This window comes from Heterostelium album (assembly GCF_000004825.1).
Source record: "Heterostelium album PN500 unplaced genomic scaffold PPL_contig13, whole genome shotgun sequence".
NCBI classification, from domain to species: Eukaryota; Evosea; class Eumycetozoa; order Acytosteliales; family Acytosteliaceae; genus Heterostelium; species Heterostelium album.
In genome coordinates, this window is record NW_008805090.1 from 84,412 (window position 1) to 101,741 (window position 17,330).

The 17,330-nt window shown below is 32.4% G+C and overlaps 3 protein-coding genes across 3 annotated transcripts; 2 read left to right on the top strand and 1 right to left on the bottom strand.

Annotated features, from left to right (window-relative positions):
• Positions 1-45: 45 nt before the first annotated feature.
• Positions 46-1,614, top strand: PPL_05840 (uncharacterized protein; the record flags this gene model as incomplete). The annotated part of the gene is made up of 2 exons (XM_020576711.1): positions 46-406; positions 476-1,614. The coding sequence occupies 2 exons, from the start codon at positions 46-48 to the stop codon at positions 1,612-1,614; spliced, it is 1,500 nt and encodes a 499-aa protein (XP_020433123.1).
• A 175-nt stretch (positions 1,615-1,789) lies between these two features.
• Positions 1,790-9,283, bottom strand: PPL_05841 (uncharacterized protein; the record flags this gene model as incomplete). Its single annotated transcript, XM_020576712.1, has 6 exons — positions 1,790-1,806; positions 1,967-5,578; positions 6,042-6,060; positions 6,122-6,150; positions 7,630-7,660; positions 9,242-9,283. 6 exons carry the CDS (start codon positions 9,281-9,283, stop codon positions 1,790-1,792), a joined length of 3,750 nt encoding a protein of 1,249 aa, XP_020433124.1.
• A 1,653-nt stretch (positions 9,284-10,936) lies between these two features.
• gefG (Ras guanine nucleotide exchange factor) lies at positions 10,937-17,305 on the top strand (the record flags this gene model as incomplete). Its single annotated transcript, XM_020576713.1, has 11 exons — positions 10,937-11,070; positions 11,132-11,355; positions 11,378-11,979; positions 12,750-14,091; positions 14,179-14,924; positions 15,022-15,193; positions 15,255-16,135; positions 16,210-16,605; positions 16,676-16,792; positions 16,862-16,965; positions 17,044-17,305. The coding sequence occupies 11 exons, from the start codon at positions 10,937-10,939 to the stop codon at positions 17,303-17,305; spliced, it is 4,980 nt and encodes a 1,659-aa protein (XP_020433125.1).
• Positions 17,306-17,330: the final 25 nt, after the last annotated feature.

Below are 17,330 nucleotides of genomic sequence, written 5' to 3' on the forward strand. Positions count from 1 at the left end.
AAAAAATTTTATTCTTTTTTTTTTTATTGTTTAATAAAAGATATAATGAAAAGTAATAGTAATAGTAATAACAATAGTAATAATGAAAATAAATTAGTTCAATTACCATTTATATTATTAAGAAAAATAATAGAATGTTTAGCTTATAATATTGATAAGATTATCTTTACATTGACCTGTAAAAGGCTTTTTGAGATTAGAGATAGCTATCTTTTTATTCCTTTGAACATTGACAACAGATTATCAAGATACATGATAACCAAACTAAAATTAAAGTCATTCACAAAACAAATCGAATCATATGATCATCTAGATGATCGTCACATCAAAATTAACAAAATAATCGAAGTAGACGAAAATAACTTTAAAAGATTTCCAATGATATTCTGTAGATATGTAAAAAATGGTAAATATACAAATAAAGTAACATTGTTATTATTATTAACATTGGTCAAACTAACTATATTATGAATAGAAAAATTTCAGTCTTTGCCAGATAGCAATACTATCGATGACATTGAAGAGGTCTTTTGTACACGTGATTACACCTCGCTAGATGGTGTTCCTTTGCTCCACAAGATCAAAGCTTTAACGATACAACTGATCTGTCCAATTGACTATTCAATTCCAAAAAATATTAGATCTTTAGAATTGGTGTTTGATACAGGTACTTTGTATTGTTTCGGACCGAAAGCAGTGCTACCACAACAATTGGAATCATTGGTCCTCTATAATTATAAAGAGCAATTTACGCCAGGATTCTTACCTCCAACTCTAAAGAAATTAAGGTTTTACGATAGTGCACCAAGATTCGAAAAAGGTATGATCAATGAAGGTTTAGAACGATTGGAGATTGAATATTCAAGATATGACCAACCGATAAAGAAAGGAGTACTCCCAGCTTCACTGAAATACTTTGGCTCAGAGTCATATCGAGGCGATCTTATTTTCTATGATGCTACTGGTGATGGTGGTGCACACTTGCAAAATGAAGACGATTCATCAGATCTACAGCTTAACAACACCTATATTCCTAATACAATCAAGACACTGTTAATTGGTACTCCACGTAGAAGCGATTCACCCAAAATATTAAATTTAACATTACCCGCTAGTCTTGTAAAACTTGGACTGTATTATGGTTTCAATCAAACGTTGAATCTAACATTAACAACGCCAGGCACTCTAAAGAGAATGAAAGCTTATCATTCCTACCAAATCGATAAACAACAAATACCAGACAGTGTAACATATATCTCTCTCAACTCTATTGTCACAGAGTTGAATAGTTTAAAGGAAAACTCAGCCAATAGTTGTTTCAACTGGCTAAGCAAATCCATTAAAACGTTAAGAATGCCATTTGAAAAAGCCAATAGTAAGCTGTTGGAATCAATACCTGTAACCGTTAGCACTATTATCCAAACGGATATAAGTTCAATCGCTGACAAAACTACAAGTGTACTCAGACGAATCGAAGGTCAACGCTATCTATTGTTCACTCAAATCAACCAAGGTGGTTTCGTTGAACCCAAGGCATTCGATCAATTTACAAAATATATTGTAAAGACATCACCGAAAAACAATAAAGATCCATGCTTTTTCAATATCGATTAAAATAATAAACTATTTATATCATTGTAATGTTATAGTTGTTATAATTTTATTTATAAATATTTGTTTCTATTCTTTTTTTTTTTTTTTTTTCTATTCTTTTGTTTCTTTTCTTTTCTTTGTTGTTGATTTTTTTACTTTGATCATTTTTTTTCATGATTCTTTTCATATCTTTCTTTTAGAAGTTGAATGTTTCTATTTTATATATATATATAGGTTGTATTTATATTTTTTTTATAGATAAAAGAAATGATATTTTTCTAGAAAAAGAATTTTGAGGTGGTCTCTGTTGGAGCGATGGGCACACCCGTCGATGTAACCGGTTGGATCTCTACCAGTTGGAATGTAGGCTTACCCTTTCCTTTACGCATTGATACTGTTCCGATTGGCTTGGTGTTTCTGTAGGAGATTTCCTTTCTGATCTTTGGCACTACGACATCATCCCATTCGATGTCACCGCAGCACTCATCAACGACATCACGCAAAAAGTGGTTCTTACTCTTGTTCACAATGTGTGTGATTTCTATACATAAAGAGAGAATGTGTCCGACATTATGATATTTCTTTGGTGGTTGTGATGATGATGGTGTTGGTGCTGCGACGGCTGCTTCCTGTGGTTGAGCTGTTGGTGCTGGTGTTTGTACAAAGCTATTATCTACATTATTTATATTACTATTACTGCTATCTATATTATTATTATTATTATTATTATTGTTACATATTTTGTTGTCAACATCATTTGTTGTTGTTGTGGTTGTTGTTGCTCCATTGTCGACCTCTGATGGCACAGAGAAGCTTGAGAGTGAATTGAGAATGGAATCACCATCTTCAGTGTTGACAAAATCATTCAGTGACAATTGAGATACATCGAGACCGCTGATCTCTCCGCTACCCTCAGTGATAAACGAGTCGAGTGAAGTTGCCCATTGTGGAAGATTGGCAGAGTTGCCACTCGATGTTGAATTGGTAGGATCGTTGCCACTAACTGCAACCGAGAGAACAACTGACTGTTGATCAACATTCAATTTGCTCTCAGTTGTTGAACCGTCCTGAGTGGCAGAGGTTGTATTAGTGGAAGTCGAGGACGATGATGAATGCTTTTCTCTTTCACGCTTGCTACTGCTGCTACTCTTTTTCTTCTTCTTCTTATCATCTGATTCAGTGGTGTTGGCACCGTTGGATTCACCATTCTCCTTTGCTTCTTTTCTTAAACGACGATCTTCTCTTCTCTTTCTTCTTTCTTCTTTTTCTTTCTTTCTGAGAGCTCTTGCTTCTTTCTCTTGTTCTGGTGTCAAAGATGTTGAATCAGATGAAGATGTTGACGATGATGAAGATGATGATGACTTTTCTTTTGAGGACTTCTTGTGTTCTCTATCTTTCTTTCTTTGCTCTCTTTCCTTATCTTTATGTTCTCTGTGTTTCTTCTTTTTCTTTTCCTTCTCTTTATCGCCAGTAGTGGTTCCACTACCGTTTGTGTCGGATCCAACCGATGAGACATCGGAAGCAATATCGGAACCTGTTGAATCTGAAAGACTATCGTGACTGGATGTCGAATTGGTATCTGAATGAGAATCCTGTTGTCTCTCCAATACCACTGCTGTAGTGGTTGTAGTTGTTGTTTCTGTTGGTGCTGCAGGTGGATCTGGATTTCTCATAAACAACGACTCCAATGCTGTTGCTTTTGGTTTCTCTTCTTCGACTGGATCCTCTGCAAACGATACCTTTCTTCTTAACTTTGGTTTCTTTTGTGATCCAGACAATGACGACGACGATGACAAAGAGTTGGCTGAGCTGTCTTCCGCGGGTGTACCGTTGGATTTGATTGACGACTCTGATGTATCGTTGTCAGAGAATCTAACGGAACGAGAAGAAGTTTGAACGACTGCTGTTGCTTGGTCAACTTCCGACGAGTCTTGGATAACAATCTTTGGTGCTTGCATATTCGATTGGAGGAGTTGTTGGAGTGGTGATTGTGGTTGGAGTGGAGTTGCAGGCTGTTGCTTAGCATTGCTGTTATTATTGATATTGTTGTTGTCGGCCAAGATCGATACGACACGATAGATGAAACCACAATCCTTTAGTAAATGATACATAAACTCCTCGTCTTCAGAGCCAAGACTACGCTGGATGAGTGGAGTGAGAATGGCTTCGACCAAACAATGAATGATATTATTTGACTCGTATTCAAAGAACATATCGACGCACTTCTTGAGGATACCACACTCCCAGATGGCTTTGTCAACCTTGGGAACGTTTACCTTGACGATCGAGTTGATGAGGGTGATGCACTTGAGTCTGACGATTCCAAATGGCGCTTGGTAGTCGGGCATATCGAGAATCTCATTGATCGCTTCGATCGGTGTCATCTCACGACCATCGCTCAAAGCAACCAGTGGCTTGAAAAGTAGCGATACGATGGGTGCCAATTCCTGTGATTGTGGGGTCACTGTAATATTACTAAACTCAATCATTGTGGATACCAAAGTGAGGATTGAAACCGATGGCACAAACGAGGTCATATCGTTCTCCAGTACCACTCTGAATGAATTGCGGAGAAGTGCATTCGAGAATGACTGTCCACAGAAATGATGGGCAACCTTTGATTTCGAGTATTTCTTGATGATTTCAGTGATTAGCTTTGTGATATTCTCAATCTCGCTCTCCAAGTTATCGGTCAACTGCTCGGGATTCAGAATTTCATTCAACTTTAGAATGAGATAGGGTGTCAAGTCGTTGGTCCATGTTGGTTTCTCTTTGGTGGCTGCTGCCGCCGCTGCCGCTGAGGACGATGAGGACGACGACGAAGAACCTGGCGATGAAAATATATTAAAGAAGCTTGGTGACGAACTGGTTGCGCCGACGGACATGTGCATCTCGACCTCCACCATCTTGAGGAGCAAGTCGATGATCTCTGACGAGCAGATGTGGAGCATGAATGATTGAAGAATGGTATCACGCTTCTCACAGATGTAGAGTAGAACCTCTGGCTTCTTTGCGAGTAGCGTTGTGAGGAGTTCAATGAATGCGTGAAGATTGGAAATGGGCAGAGGTGGCTGGTACTCGATAACGCCAAACAGAGTATCGAGGATGTTGTAGTTGGAGGGGTCGGACAGTGTACGCGGAATCGACGAGACTGCACCCTTCAATATCTCGAATGACGCGCTGATTCGCGCCAAATAGTTCTTTACCTCGAGCGATGCAGTGCCGGCTATCAGCTCGGGTCGCGCATTGTATACGGTCGCGCCAATCTGCACGTCGACCACGACCTGAACCATCGAGTGGATGGTGTCGGGCAGCGCGAGAAAGTCGACCAGCGGTTTGAATCCCGACTGTATCAGATCCATAATGTCGTCTTTGAGCTCATCTGTAAACAACAGGTTGATGAGGAGATCGCCGGTGTTGTTGGTCGCCGGGTTGACGATGGTCGACACCTGGTTGTTGGCGGCGTTGGCCGACTGCAATATCGCTTCGACATTCTGCTTCGCATTGATTCGCTTCATCTTGATCGAGAGCACATTGTCGATGTGCGAGTCGACGTCGGATCCACTCGAGGAATCCTCTTCCAACTCCTTCTGAATGCGACGCTTTGCCTCTTCGATCTCCTTTTGCTTGCGGCGTTTCTCTTCGTCTTCTTCGCGACGCTTGCGCTCGCGTTCTTCGCGCTCACGGCGACGTTTGTCCTCTTCTTCTTGTATACGCTGTTCTTCTTCCTGGCGCTTGCGCTCACGTTCCTCTCGACGCAGACGACGTTCATCCTCTGCTTTCTTTATATAATCGTCCAACTCTTTCTTTTGCTTGTCTTCACGTTCCTTTCTCTCGCGAGCACGTTGTTCTTTACGTGCATTTCTCTCCTCTTCTTTTTTCTTTCTTTCTTCCTCTTGTCGACGTTCCTCCTCAGCTTCTCTTGCTCTTCGTTCCTCACGTAACCTAATACGTTCTTTCATTCTTTCATCTTCATCCATCTTATCTTTTATATATATTTGTTTTTCACTAGTTCTACTAGTTCTTTTCCACTTTTATCCTATATATATATCTCTACAATCTTTTGATAAACTAAAAGTATTTAACCATTATTAATATCATTTGCAATAAATCATAAATTATAATCAAATAATAATAATACATACTTTAATATATAAATCCTAACAAATCAACTTGATGTTTTTTAAACAAAAAAAACAAAAAAAAAATATAAAAGATAGATAAATTTGTTGTTTTTTGTTTAAATCTACTTTTTTTTTGTTTTTTAAAAATGATTAATTGATAGTTTTACAATTATATATATCTTTTATAAACACCAATTAAAATAAATATATATGTAATCTTAATAAGATAGAATTAGTATATAATGTTATGATGATTATCATTCATAGCAATTGCACTTTTGTTGCTTTTTTTTAAAAAAAAAAAAAAAAGGTTACTTTACTTACTTAACTGATAATAATAACACTAATTTATTTTATTTTTTTCAATCAATTTTGATTATTATTGATTACGTGATTACTATTACTTTACTACTACTAGCTATACTACTTTGATCTGATATTAAAGTATGTTACTCTTTCGACAAGCTGAGCTGTTTGTAATTTTAAAATTTATCACTTTTACTTTACTTTTAAACTATTTTATTATTAATAATGGTTTTTTTTTTATTTCATTTTTTTTTTTTTGATTTTTTTTTTTTTTTTTGAATCATTTTTTTTTTTTTTTATTTTATTTTTTTTTTTTTTTTAACACTGATAGGTTTTCTTATTTTAAAATAGTTGGTTAATCTATTTATAATATCAACGAAACGCTCAATAGTAGTAGCATATGTATATAAAATATCTCTATTTACAAAAAATAAAATATAAATCTATTTATAAAATATTCTGCCATTGCAATAAAATCTGACCTACTTATCCAATCATAAGAATTCATTGAAATTTACTTTTTTTTTTTCATTGCCTTTTTTTTTTGTTTTTATTTGACTGTAAATTTTTTACTTTTTCGATTTGATAAATAAAAAGAATCTATTATTTAATTAAATAATATCCTTTTTTTTTTTTATATACAATTACAATTTTTAAAAACTAGATAGGTTTTAACAATTTGTAAATCTAGAGATCATGATCTTTAAAAAATCAATATTTTATTTCAACATGTACCTAAAATTTATTAATTGTTACTGTTCATCAACAAATATAAGTTTTGATTATATTAACAATACAAAAATAAATGTACGTCAATATTATTGTTAATTGAAAATTCTTTAGGGAAAATCAATTTAATTAATTCCAAATTTATTAATAAGTTATGTTTTTGTTTTTTGATCCTTTTTTTTTACGATCAATAAATAGATAGTTAATGGAACAAACTCAAACTAAATATAAATTAATTTTTTTAAAGTTTTTTAATTTCGAACAAAGAGTGTTGTTTTATCTTTAAATTAATAAACAATAGTTTTTAATAATCAAAAACATAACACATTAATAAATTTGGAATAATTAATTTGTTGTTTTAAAAAGATAAATATTTAAAATTTTGTGATTAAAAAAATCTCGATTTATTTTCAATATTAATTTAAAGGCGCCATTATTAATATTGAAAACTCTCTACTTTTATCGTATTAAAAGATAAATCAATATCCATATCTTGTCATTTCTGGTCTATCAATGACATCTTGAATTTATAAATTGTATTCATTCGTTTCAAGAATAATGTTGCCAAAGATATACTTTATTTCATTATTTATTTTATATTTGGTAGTATAATGATGTAGCTAACAAAACTGGTAACTCAACCTGCAGCACACATCGATCAACATTACCTCAAACTACCACTTCCAATAATAATTTACATTTAACACACAGATCTGTGTGTTGTATGTGTTAGTGCAAATGTTTGTATATTTTATGTATATAGATATAAATAAACTGTAGGTAGTATTCTATATAATGTGTAGGAGGTTACTCAATAAAGATAATTGAAAAAAAAATATTGAATTCAAAAAGGTTGGTTTACTGTGGTTATCATTACTTTTTTTTGATGGTCTAATCTTAATGTTACCCTTTTTATTTAAAAAAAAAAAAATCAATAAAATAATAGTTTTAACACGCCAGTCAGTGCGTAGGTAATTATTGAGTGAGTGTGGTGGTGAGTGTGTGTGTTTGTGACTGTTCGACTTTGTATAGGAGTAAAAATAAAATTAATTAATACACCAAAATCAAAAAACAAACACACACTCATATTTCTTCATATGGTTGGTGGGTAATCAATATAATATTAGATATCAAAAATCATCCTCTTTGCTCTATTTAATATCATATATATTTTTATATAAAAATTTATCAGTTTCTGATTTTATGTTTGTTTTTTTGTTTTTTTTTAATTTAATATTATTTATTCTATTTTATTTTATTTTATTTTATTGTTTTTTGATAATCAGTAATATTGGTTATTTTGTTGAAAAATATTAAAAATAATAATAATGCTATATATATAAATTTGAAAAAACACTTCAATTCTCAAGAATAACGAATCAAATCATATATACATATATATAAAATTGATAAAAAAATAATATAAAAAAATAACAAAAAAGAGAAACTATTATTTTTGAAACAATACTATCTTTATTATCAATATTTTTTATAATTACCTGTTTTGTTTAGAAATAGACAATTTTTTTATCATCAAAAATCAATCATACCAAATAAATTAATCAAATCAACCATTTTATATGTATTTTTAATCATTTTATTTTATCGTTTAAAATTCCATTATCATTCCAATCTTATAATTAATTTATCATATATTTCATTCGTTTATTCCAAAATACAATCATTTGTTATTATTTTTTATTTTTTTAACCTTTAATATAATCATTTACATTTTATAATAATTATAATATATTTAATAGTGTATAAATAAAATTATTATTCTTTTAAATATTATAATTTTTAAAAATAAAAAATATCTTAAAGTCCAGAGAAAAGTGTAGAGGTCAGAGTAGTGAAGGTGATTAGTTAAATGAAATTATAATTAATTATTTGGTGTTAAGAAATTAAGATAAGATTAAAAAGAAAACGAAGATAAATAGTTGGATATCCGAAGAAGAGTAAGATAGAGAAGAATAGAATTGTGCAAAAAAGAACAACAAAAATAGCAAATTTATCAAAAAGAGGTAAGATTGATTAACTACCTTATAAAAATTCAATTAATATAATAATAATCGAATCAATCAAATCGATTCAAATCACAAGCAGCAATACAATTGTGAAAAGATACTTTTTCGATACTCTTTTTTAATACCCCGTTGGGAAACATACTTTTGCACCAATTCCACTCGCATTACATATAAATTCACTTGAATTCACTTAAAATACACCAGTGTCCACACACATTTAATCAAAATTGTTTATGTTTTTTGTTTTTGCACTAAAAATCACTTCAAAATCATACTTTAGAACTTTATAAAGAATCTCCGATTTTTATTGTAACCTTTATAGTTTTGTGTCAAATCTGATGATTTTTATTGTTTGTTCTAGTATTTTATCAACTTAATATCGACAACCGACTTTTTGAAGAATTGGGAATAGCTGAGCACACCCAGTTGTCAACATTGATTTTTCATTCACAAACCAAACACATTTAAAATAAATTTAGCCAAAGTATTGTTGATTTTACTCATTTTTTATTATTTTAAAATTAAAAATTAAAAAAACTATGCAAAATCACCAAAAATTGGGGGACTCAAAACCCAAAAAAGAAACCCCCATCAAAACAAAAACATGGTGAATATATTGCTTTAATGTGTCTTGTATAACCCCCACTAAAAAAAGCCTAGGTTTTTCTGCAAAAATCTTATAGCAAAAAATTGTTTACAGATTAATCAAGGCAAAAGTTTTAAATTTTTTTTTCAGATCACCCCCACCACAAACACATAGGCACGGTCTTTTTCGATCATTTCGGTGAAGATTTGTGTGTGGTTGTTTTTTTTTTTTAGATTTTTTTTGTTTATTTTGTGCAATCGATTCGAATTGCGAAGAAACACATTAAAAAAAAAACCTTCAGTTTGTTATACTGAAAAATCCAGCAATATTTGCTATATCCACCTATATATTGAGCCATATAAATCTGGCGATTTTCATTTTCATAAATAACAACAAATCAATGTTTTGTTTTTTTTTTTTCACAATTTTTATTTTGTCATATGTTTTATAAATACCTTAAACTCATTCATAAAGTGGTGGTTGGGCGTGTGTGTTTGTGTGTGGTCAACAATAAATCAATACCATCCCTTTTGAACTACCACTATTATATATTGACAAATAGAAATATTTGAATAGTTTATTTAAAGTGTCAATGGAATCAAAAAAATAGAATAGAATTAAAAAAAAGTGAAAATAACAAAAGATGTGGAGTACCAGAGAATATGAAGGCAAAAATGGGGGTTACCTAATAATTATTTTTTTATTTTATTTTATTTTTGTTCATTTCATCGATTCCAAATATGATAATGCCATGTTGCCAGTCACCACCTCTGAGTGACAAACTAAAGTCAACTTATACTTTTTGTTTTGCTTTGATTTGATTTTTTTTTTTAAATCTATTCATCAATTTTTTTTTATTTTATTTTATTTTAGGTTTCTTTCATTAAATCTATCATATTTATTTTAATAGTAGTAATACCAAAAAAAATCCATCATTCAGTTTCAATCACTCACCACCCAACAACAATAACAACACCACACGAAAGCACCATATTTTTATATTTTGTGAATCCATTGGACAATAAATATAATTAATTATCCAAATTGTAGTATTACCAGAATAATTATACATTTCTTTAGAAACAATATAATTTTAATTTAAATCAAAAAACACAAACAACAAACATATCAATTAATTCAATTTCAATCTACCAATAATAATTGATTTTATTTAAACAAACAACAGTACCATTTTATAAACAAAACAAAAAAAAAAAAAAAAAACAAAAGTGAGTGGGTTAATCAAATAACTTATATATTTTTTTAAAATAATATTTATTGTCCATCAGTTTGTAGTGTTATTTGATATTTTTATAATATGTGTGTTTCATTATTTTTATTTTTTTAAAAAAATAAAATAACCAAATTAATATTTTAGATATATAAAAAGTCTTAATAATATTAATATTAATAACAACAAACTATAATTAATATTTCATTTGTTTTTTGTTTAATATTATTGATATTTATTATGAATTTTCTATTAGTAAAAAAATAAGAGAAATAAATAAAAAACTAACTATTATTAATAATAATACAAAATAATACTATATAGAACAGAACAGAAAAAAATGGATTCAAAGTGGTTTTTAATTGTATTAGTAGCTTTTTTGGTGATACTTCCGAATATCGTCAGTCCATATAGAAAAGGTGTAACCATTACAAATGAGGAACCAAAAATAGATATTTATCATCTGAAAAATAGGTATGCTGGGAAAATAATATAAAAATTAAAATTATATTAACATATTTTATTATTTATTTAGACAATTTTCATCAGATAAAATAAATATTGCTTCACTTTTATCACAATCATATTCCAATATACTTTCACATTCAAGCAGCTCTAGCTCATCATCATCATCATCCTCCTCCTCATCATCCTCATCATCATCATCATCCTCATCCTCATCAAGCAGCTCTAGCTCATCATCCTCATCATCATCCTCATCATCAAGCTCAAGCTCATCATCCAGTTCAAGCTCCTCCAGTAGTTCAAGCTCATCATCAAGCTCAAGCTCCTCCAGTAGCTCAAGTTCATCATCAAGCTCAAGCTCCTCCAGCTCTAGTTCTTCATCAAGTAGCTCAAGCTCATCCAGTAGCTCAAGTTCGTCCAGCTCGAGTTCCTCATCAAGCTCAAGCTCATCCAGTAGCTCAAGCTCATCCAGTAGCTCAAGCTCATCCAGTAGCTCAAGCTCATCCAGTAGCTCAAGCTCAAGCTCAAGCTCAAGCTCTTCCAGCTCGAGTTCCAGTTCTAGTTCTTCATCAAGTTCTTCATCAAGTTCAAGTTCATCTAGTAGCTCAAGCTCGTCAAGCAGCTCAAGCTCTTCATCTTCATCCTCATCATCTTCATCCTCAAGCTCAAGCTCATCATCCTCATCATCCTCATCATCCTCATCAAGCTCCAGCTCCAGCTCCAGCTCATCATCATCCTCATCATCATCAAGCAGTTCAAGCTCCAGCTCATCAAGCAGCTCAAGCTCCAGCTCATCAAGCAGTTCATCATCATCAAGCAGCTCATCATCTTCGAGCAGCTCATCTTCATCAAGCAGCTCAAGCTCATCAAGCTCAAGCAGCTCATCATCCTCATCGAGCAGCTCTTCATCCTCTTCCAGTGGGTGCTAATAAATTTTAATATAAAACAAACCGAATAAAATATATATAATTAATTAAATAATTTCCTGAATTGCCAATTCTTTCTATTGTTATGATTATTTCCATTTTGAAATGTGAATGTTTCTGTAAAGAAAAGATTAAGATTTGATTAGGTCAGACAATGTTCCATTTCTGATTTAAGTGGCAATTTTTCAACAGAATTTGCTAAATTAATTTTGTGTTGCATACAAACTGATCTCAAAAAAAAAAAAAAAAAAAAAAAAAAAAAAGTAAGATATTATTTTATTGTTTTTCAAAAAAAAAAAAAAGAAAAGAAATAAATTTTGGAAATTTGAATTAAATAAATAAAATTGTCCGATATATGTATAATTGTGTGTTTTTTTGTTTTACAAGTTGCAAATATCAGAAAAAAAAAAATGTGTTTGTTAAAATTTTATTTTTTTTTAGTAAAATGGTGGGTCCACCCCACTTTTTTAAAAAATTTATAAATTTTTGTTTTAAAAAAAAAATCAATCATTTTTTTATTGTGTGTTTTTAACTAACTACCACAACTATTCATAATAGATATAAATAAATTTATACATTGATTAACAATAACAATAACAATAACATCAACAACATCAATAACAACATCAGTAACAACATCAACAATTGTATCAAGTATCAAAATACAACATATCTATATAGATTATTGTAAATATAAAAATATATTTATTGGAATAGAATAGTCAGTTCCATTTCTATAGTATATAGATTATATACCTATAGATAGCTATGAATAATATACAATCTGACTCTAACAACACTACCACCACTACAACCACACCAACCACACTTAACACACACGCAAATGATACTACTTTAATTAGTAACAATAGTAATAACAATAATAATAATAGTAATAATAACAGTTGTAGTAACAGTAGTAATACTTCACCTACTATATTTGGTTCTGGGGAAAATAGTAATAGTGGTAGTCCTTCGTTGTTTTTGAATAGTGGTGGAAATAGTGGTGGTGTTCCGAATTCACCGTCCACAAAGAGATCTTCAACCATTACAATGGGCACCAACAAAGTGTTGTTTGATAAAGACGATCCATTTATGTCAAAGACCTACTCGTCTACCACCACACAACTGCTCCAACCAAAGCCCAGCTCTATATCACAACCTGTATCACCATCCAATAGTTTCATAGACAACAATATGATCAATAAAATAACTGCTACATTATCGCCACCACCACCAACAACATCGACATCAACACTGCAATCCACACACCAGAGTAAACTCGAAAAAGAGCTACTCGACTCACTCTTAAACTTTCCATCGCCACCCAGAGATTCACCATTGACACAATCACTGCTACCCTCACCAAGATCTCAAAGCAACAGCAGCAGTAACAGCGGTGGTGGTGGTGGTGGTGGTGGTAGTCAGATTTGGAATTTTGCATCACATAAACGTGGACCTAGCGATGTCACTTCTGTCGTTTCTAATACAACAGTCATTATGCACCGAAAGATGAGTAATCCATTAAGTTTGAGTACTTCTGCAATTCCCGAAGAAGTGAGCACTTCTGAGACCGTTTCCATACTGACATCAGCAACAACGACAGACTCAAATAATGATGTAGTCATTCCAACAACAAATGAAGTAGCTGCGACAACAGCAACAACAACAACAACAACTACTACAAATACACCTATAGTTAGTGGAGGAGGAAGTAGTAATTCCCCGAAATTAGTTATTCCACAGTTGAATTTGACGTTGGCACCACCACCTCCTACGAAACCAATGTTGTTCTACGATGACGATGAGAGTAGTAGTTCAGAGGAGAACTTCTCATATGGCGATAGTACTTCAGACAGCGAGAGTGAGAGCGACTCTGAACCGATCATTGACGATGTAGAAGACAAATTGATTCCAACCAAAGACATTAGCACACAACTACTATTGGATCTGAATGAGAAGCTATTGTTACAAATACTCTCTTACCTCCATGCTGAGGATTATTGTATACTATATAGAATCTGTAAACAAATGAATACCTTTATCAATCAGAATCAAATACTTTGGAAAGATTTAACTTTATACTATTTGAAAAAATATCAAGGTATGTCGTGTTGTTTTATTTTTTAATCAATATCCTATCTTATCGATTCATACATTACTAATACAATTCAATACAATTCATTTCTAGATGTATTCGATGTAAATGTTTGGGATGAAGAGATGATTAGTCAGTCGAATGTAATGTCATTGACACCGATTATGGGAATCAGTTCTGGCACAAAAGTAACCAAGGAGAATACAAAGATTAGAAGTTCAACACTGTTGTCAAAAGATCAGAGAAAATCTGTGCTTGACATCAATACTACTGTTGTCGGTAAGAGAACTACCTATCTGCCGAGTGGAAAGAGTGGTATGGTTGTTGGTACTATTTCTTCTGGTAGTTCACTTACACTTGGCGGAGGAGGAGGAAGTGGTGGAGCTAACAATAATGGAGGTGGACAGGGTGGTGGAATGGTGAATAGTCAGTCGATGAGTGCACTGTCGTCTTTGAATGGCGCCATTGGAAGTCATGTGATGATGATCAACAGTGCACTGAGAAGATTGACACCGTTGACCAGTGTTCCACCTACCAACGAGGTGACAGAGTTTATCGATAGTTGCCATACATTCCCATTGGATCTGTTGATACGCAAACTACTCCAGCGATACATGGTGCCTAGAACCTATCAGAGTCACTACACTGACGTTGAATGGCGCAAGATGGTGGAAGTTCCTATTCAACTGAGAGTCGGTAAACTCCTGAGAAAAGTAGTTGATCACAAGCAAATAGAGTTTGATTATACATCGCTTTTGATCATAAAGTCGTTCATCAAAGGTTTCTTGGTACCCACTTCAGAGATGGCAAGAGGTTTAAATCAAAGTATACAAAAGAAGGTAATGTCAATGTGAATCGAATATCAAATTGAACTCAATTCTCTAACAAATATGTATCAATCAATCAATCAATCAATTATAGATTACTTTAACAAAGTGTTTAGATATCTCAAAGTTATCAGAAGGATTGTTGACAAGAATATTTAGATTACTCGATTTGAATACATGTTGTTCAGTATTATATGTTTGTAAGAAATGGAATCGATCGATGAACAATGGAAATCTATGGGAGCATCTTTATAATCAATATAAGAGTAGATTATGTGATGGTATGTTTATTTATTTTTAAAATATTGATTATTTCATCCATCTAATTATTTAATTTTTTAGATGAAGATTCAAGTATTAGTATTTGGGAGGAAATCAATCCAGTTAATTATTATATCGATATAAATGCATCACTGAATATTAGTACACCGAATCTATCGTTGTCTCCACTGAATGTATCACCGTCGGTCAGTATCAGTGGATCCGCGGCTACTTCACCTTCGATCTCAATCAGTCCGTACACTCAATCCTCTAGTTCCTCATCGAATGTCATACCACCAAAGATATCGATTAGTACAGATGAAAACAATGACACCGTCATTGCCATTGCTATTGAGGACACTTCCCTTGCCGGTAAGGAAGCTGCTGCGAAGCTGTTGGCGGATGGCACCACTGGCGGTAAGCACTCGGTGGATGGCGCCGAACCTGTGGTACCACAACAGGTACCGGTAGTGCTGCTACAAACCAGTGAAAGCGTTGAATCGATCGATGAGATTCTCAATAAAGATGATATTCTAAAGTTGGCGTCACCGAACAAGGCGGCACCCGACTCGCCAGGCACACCAAGAATCAAGTTGGTAACACTGAATCAACTCGTTGAGAAACTGACTTCGATCACAACAATCACAGATATATCAGAGGTGAATGCCTGTCTTACAACCTACAGAACGTTCACCTCAACGAGTAAGTTGATATATAAACTATTGGAGCGATACCACGTTCCGAAACCCATAGAAGCTGCATCGATCTCTATAGCAGAGTGGAAGAAACGTATTGAGTATCCAATTCAACACAATGTATTCAAAGTATTGAAAAAGTTGATCGACGAACAATTTCATGACTTTAACCAAGCTGTCATCGATGTATTAAAGATATTCCTACGTTATATAATAGTAGATAATACATCTTTAACAAACTATCTAAGAAGATCTTTCATAAAGAAAGTATGTATATTAACCATGGTTAGATAATTATATCATTGATTGATTATTAATTTTATTTCTGATGATATTATTAGGTATTAAAAGTAGATATACAATCAAAGAAATCATCATCATCTTCTTCTTCTTCATCTTCAAAGTCATCGAGTGATTATAGGAGAATGACAAAGATGACTGGATTGAGAATGATGTCGTGGAAACCAGTTCAACCAAGTGAGATACTGACAATGCCAGCCGATGAGATTGCAAAGCAGTTGACATTGATCGAGTTTGAGATCTACTCAAAGATTCAGACATCAGAGTTTCTAAATCAAGCATGGGTCAAAGAGAAGACCAAACATCTAGCAATGAACATTCGTGCTGCCATCGACAGATTCAATCAAGTAACTAAATGGGTATGCACAGTCATTGTTAAAGAAGAAAAGATTAGAACTCGTGCTAAATATATGAGTAAATTATTAAAAGTTGCAAAAGTAAGTAACTATATATATATTTGAAACTTTGCAATATAACCTTTACTAATTTAAAATCTCTTTATTAAAGTGTTTAAGATCATATTCAAACTATCATACATTAATGGCAATCTTGTCTGGATTGAACGAAGCACCTGTATTCAGATTGAAGCATACTTTTGCTGAAATGAAACCAAAAGTACAAAAGGTATGAACACTGTTAACATATAATTTAAATATTTCAAATATATTTATATCATCATTTAAAATGATTTAGCTATCTTCTGAATTACAAGCAATGATGACAGTTGAAGGAAATCATGATACATATAGATCAGAGTTGGCATCAACTGATCCCAAACATCCTTGTATTCCCTATTTGTATGTAGAGCGTATTGACAATGAGTGAATGACCAACAATTTTAATTAACAATGTTTCTCTTCTTAATCAATTTAAAGGGGTGTATTTTTAAAAGATATAACATTTTTCCAAGAAAGTTCCATTGGTCAACCAACTGATGGTATCAATCTTAAGCAAAGTCAAAAGGTATATGGAGTGTTAAAGGTGATAAGAAATTTCCAAAAGAATGCATATACATTCGAGGAAAATACAAAATTACGCGATTGTCTTACTATTCTACAGGTTTTGGAGGAAGAGGAATTATATAGTTTGTCTTTGTTACGTGAACCAAGAAATTGTAAAAGATCTGATCTTGTCTAGAATTTAATTTAATTTTAGATATCAG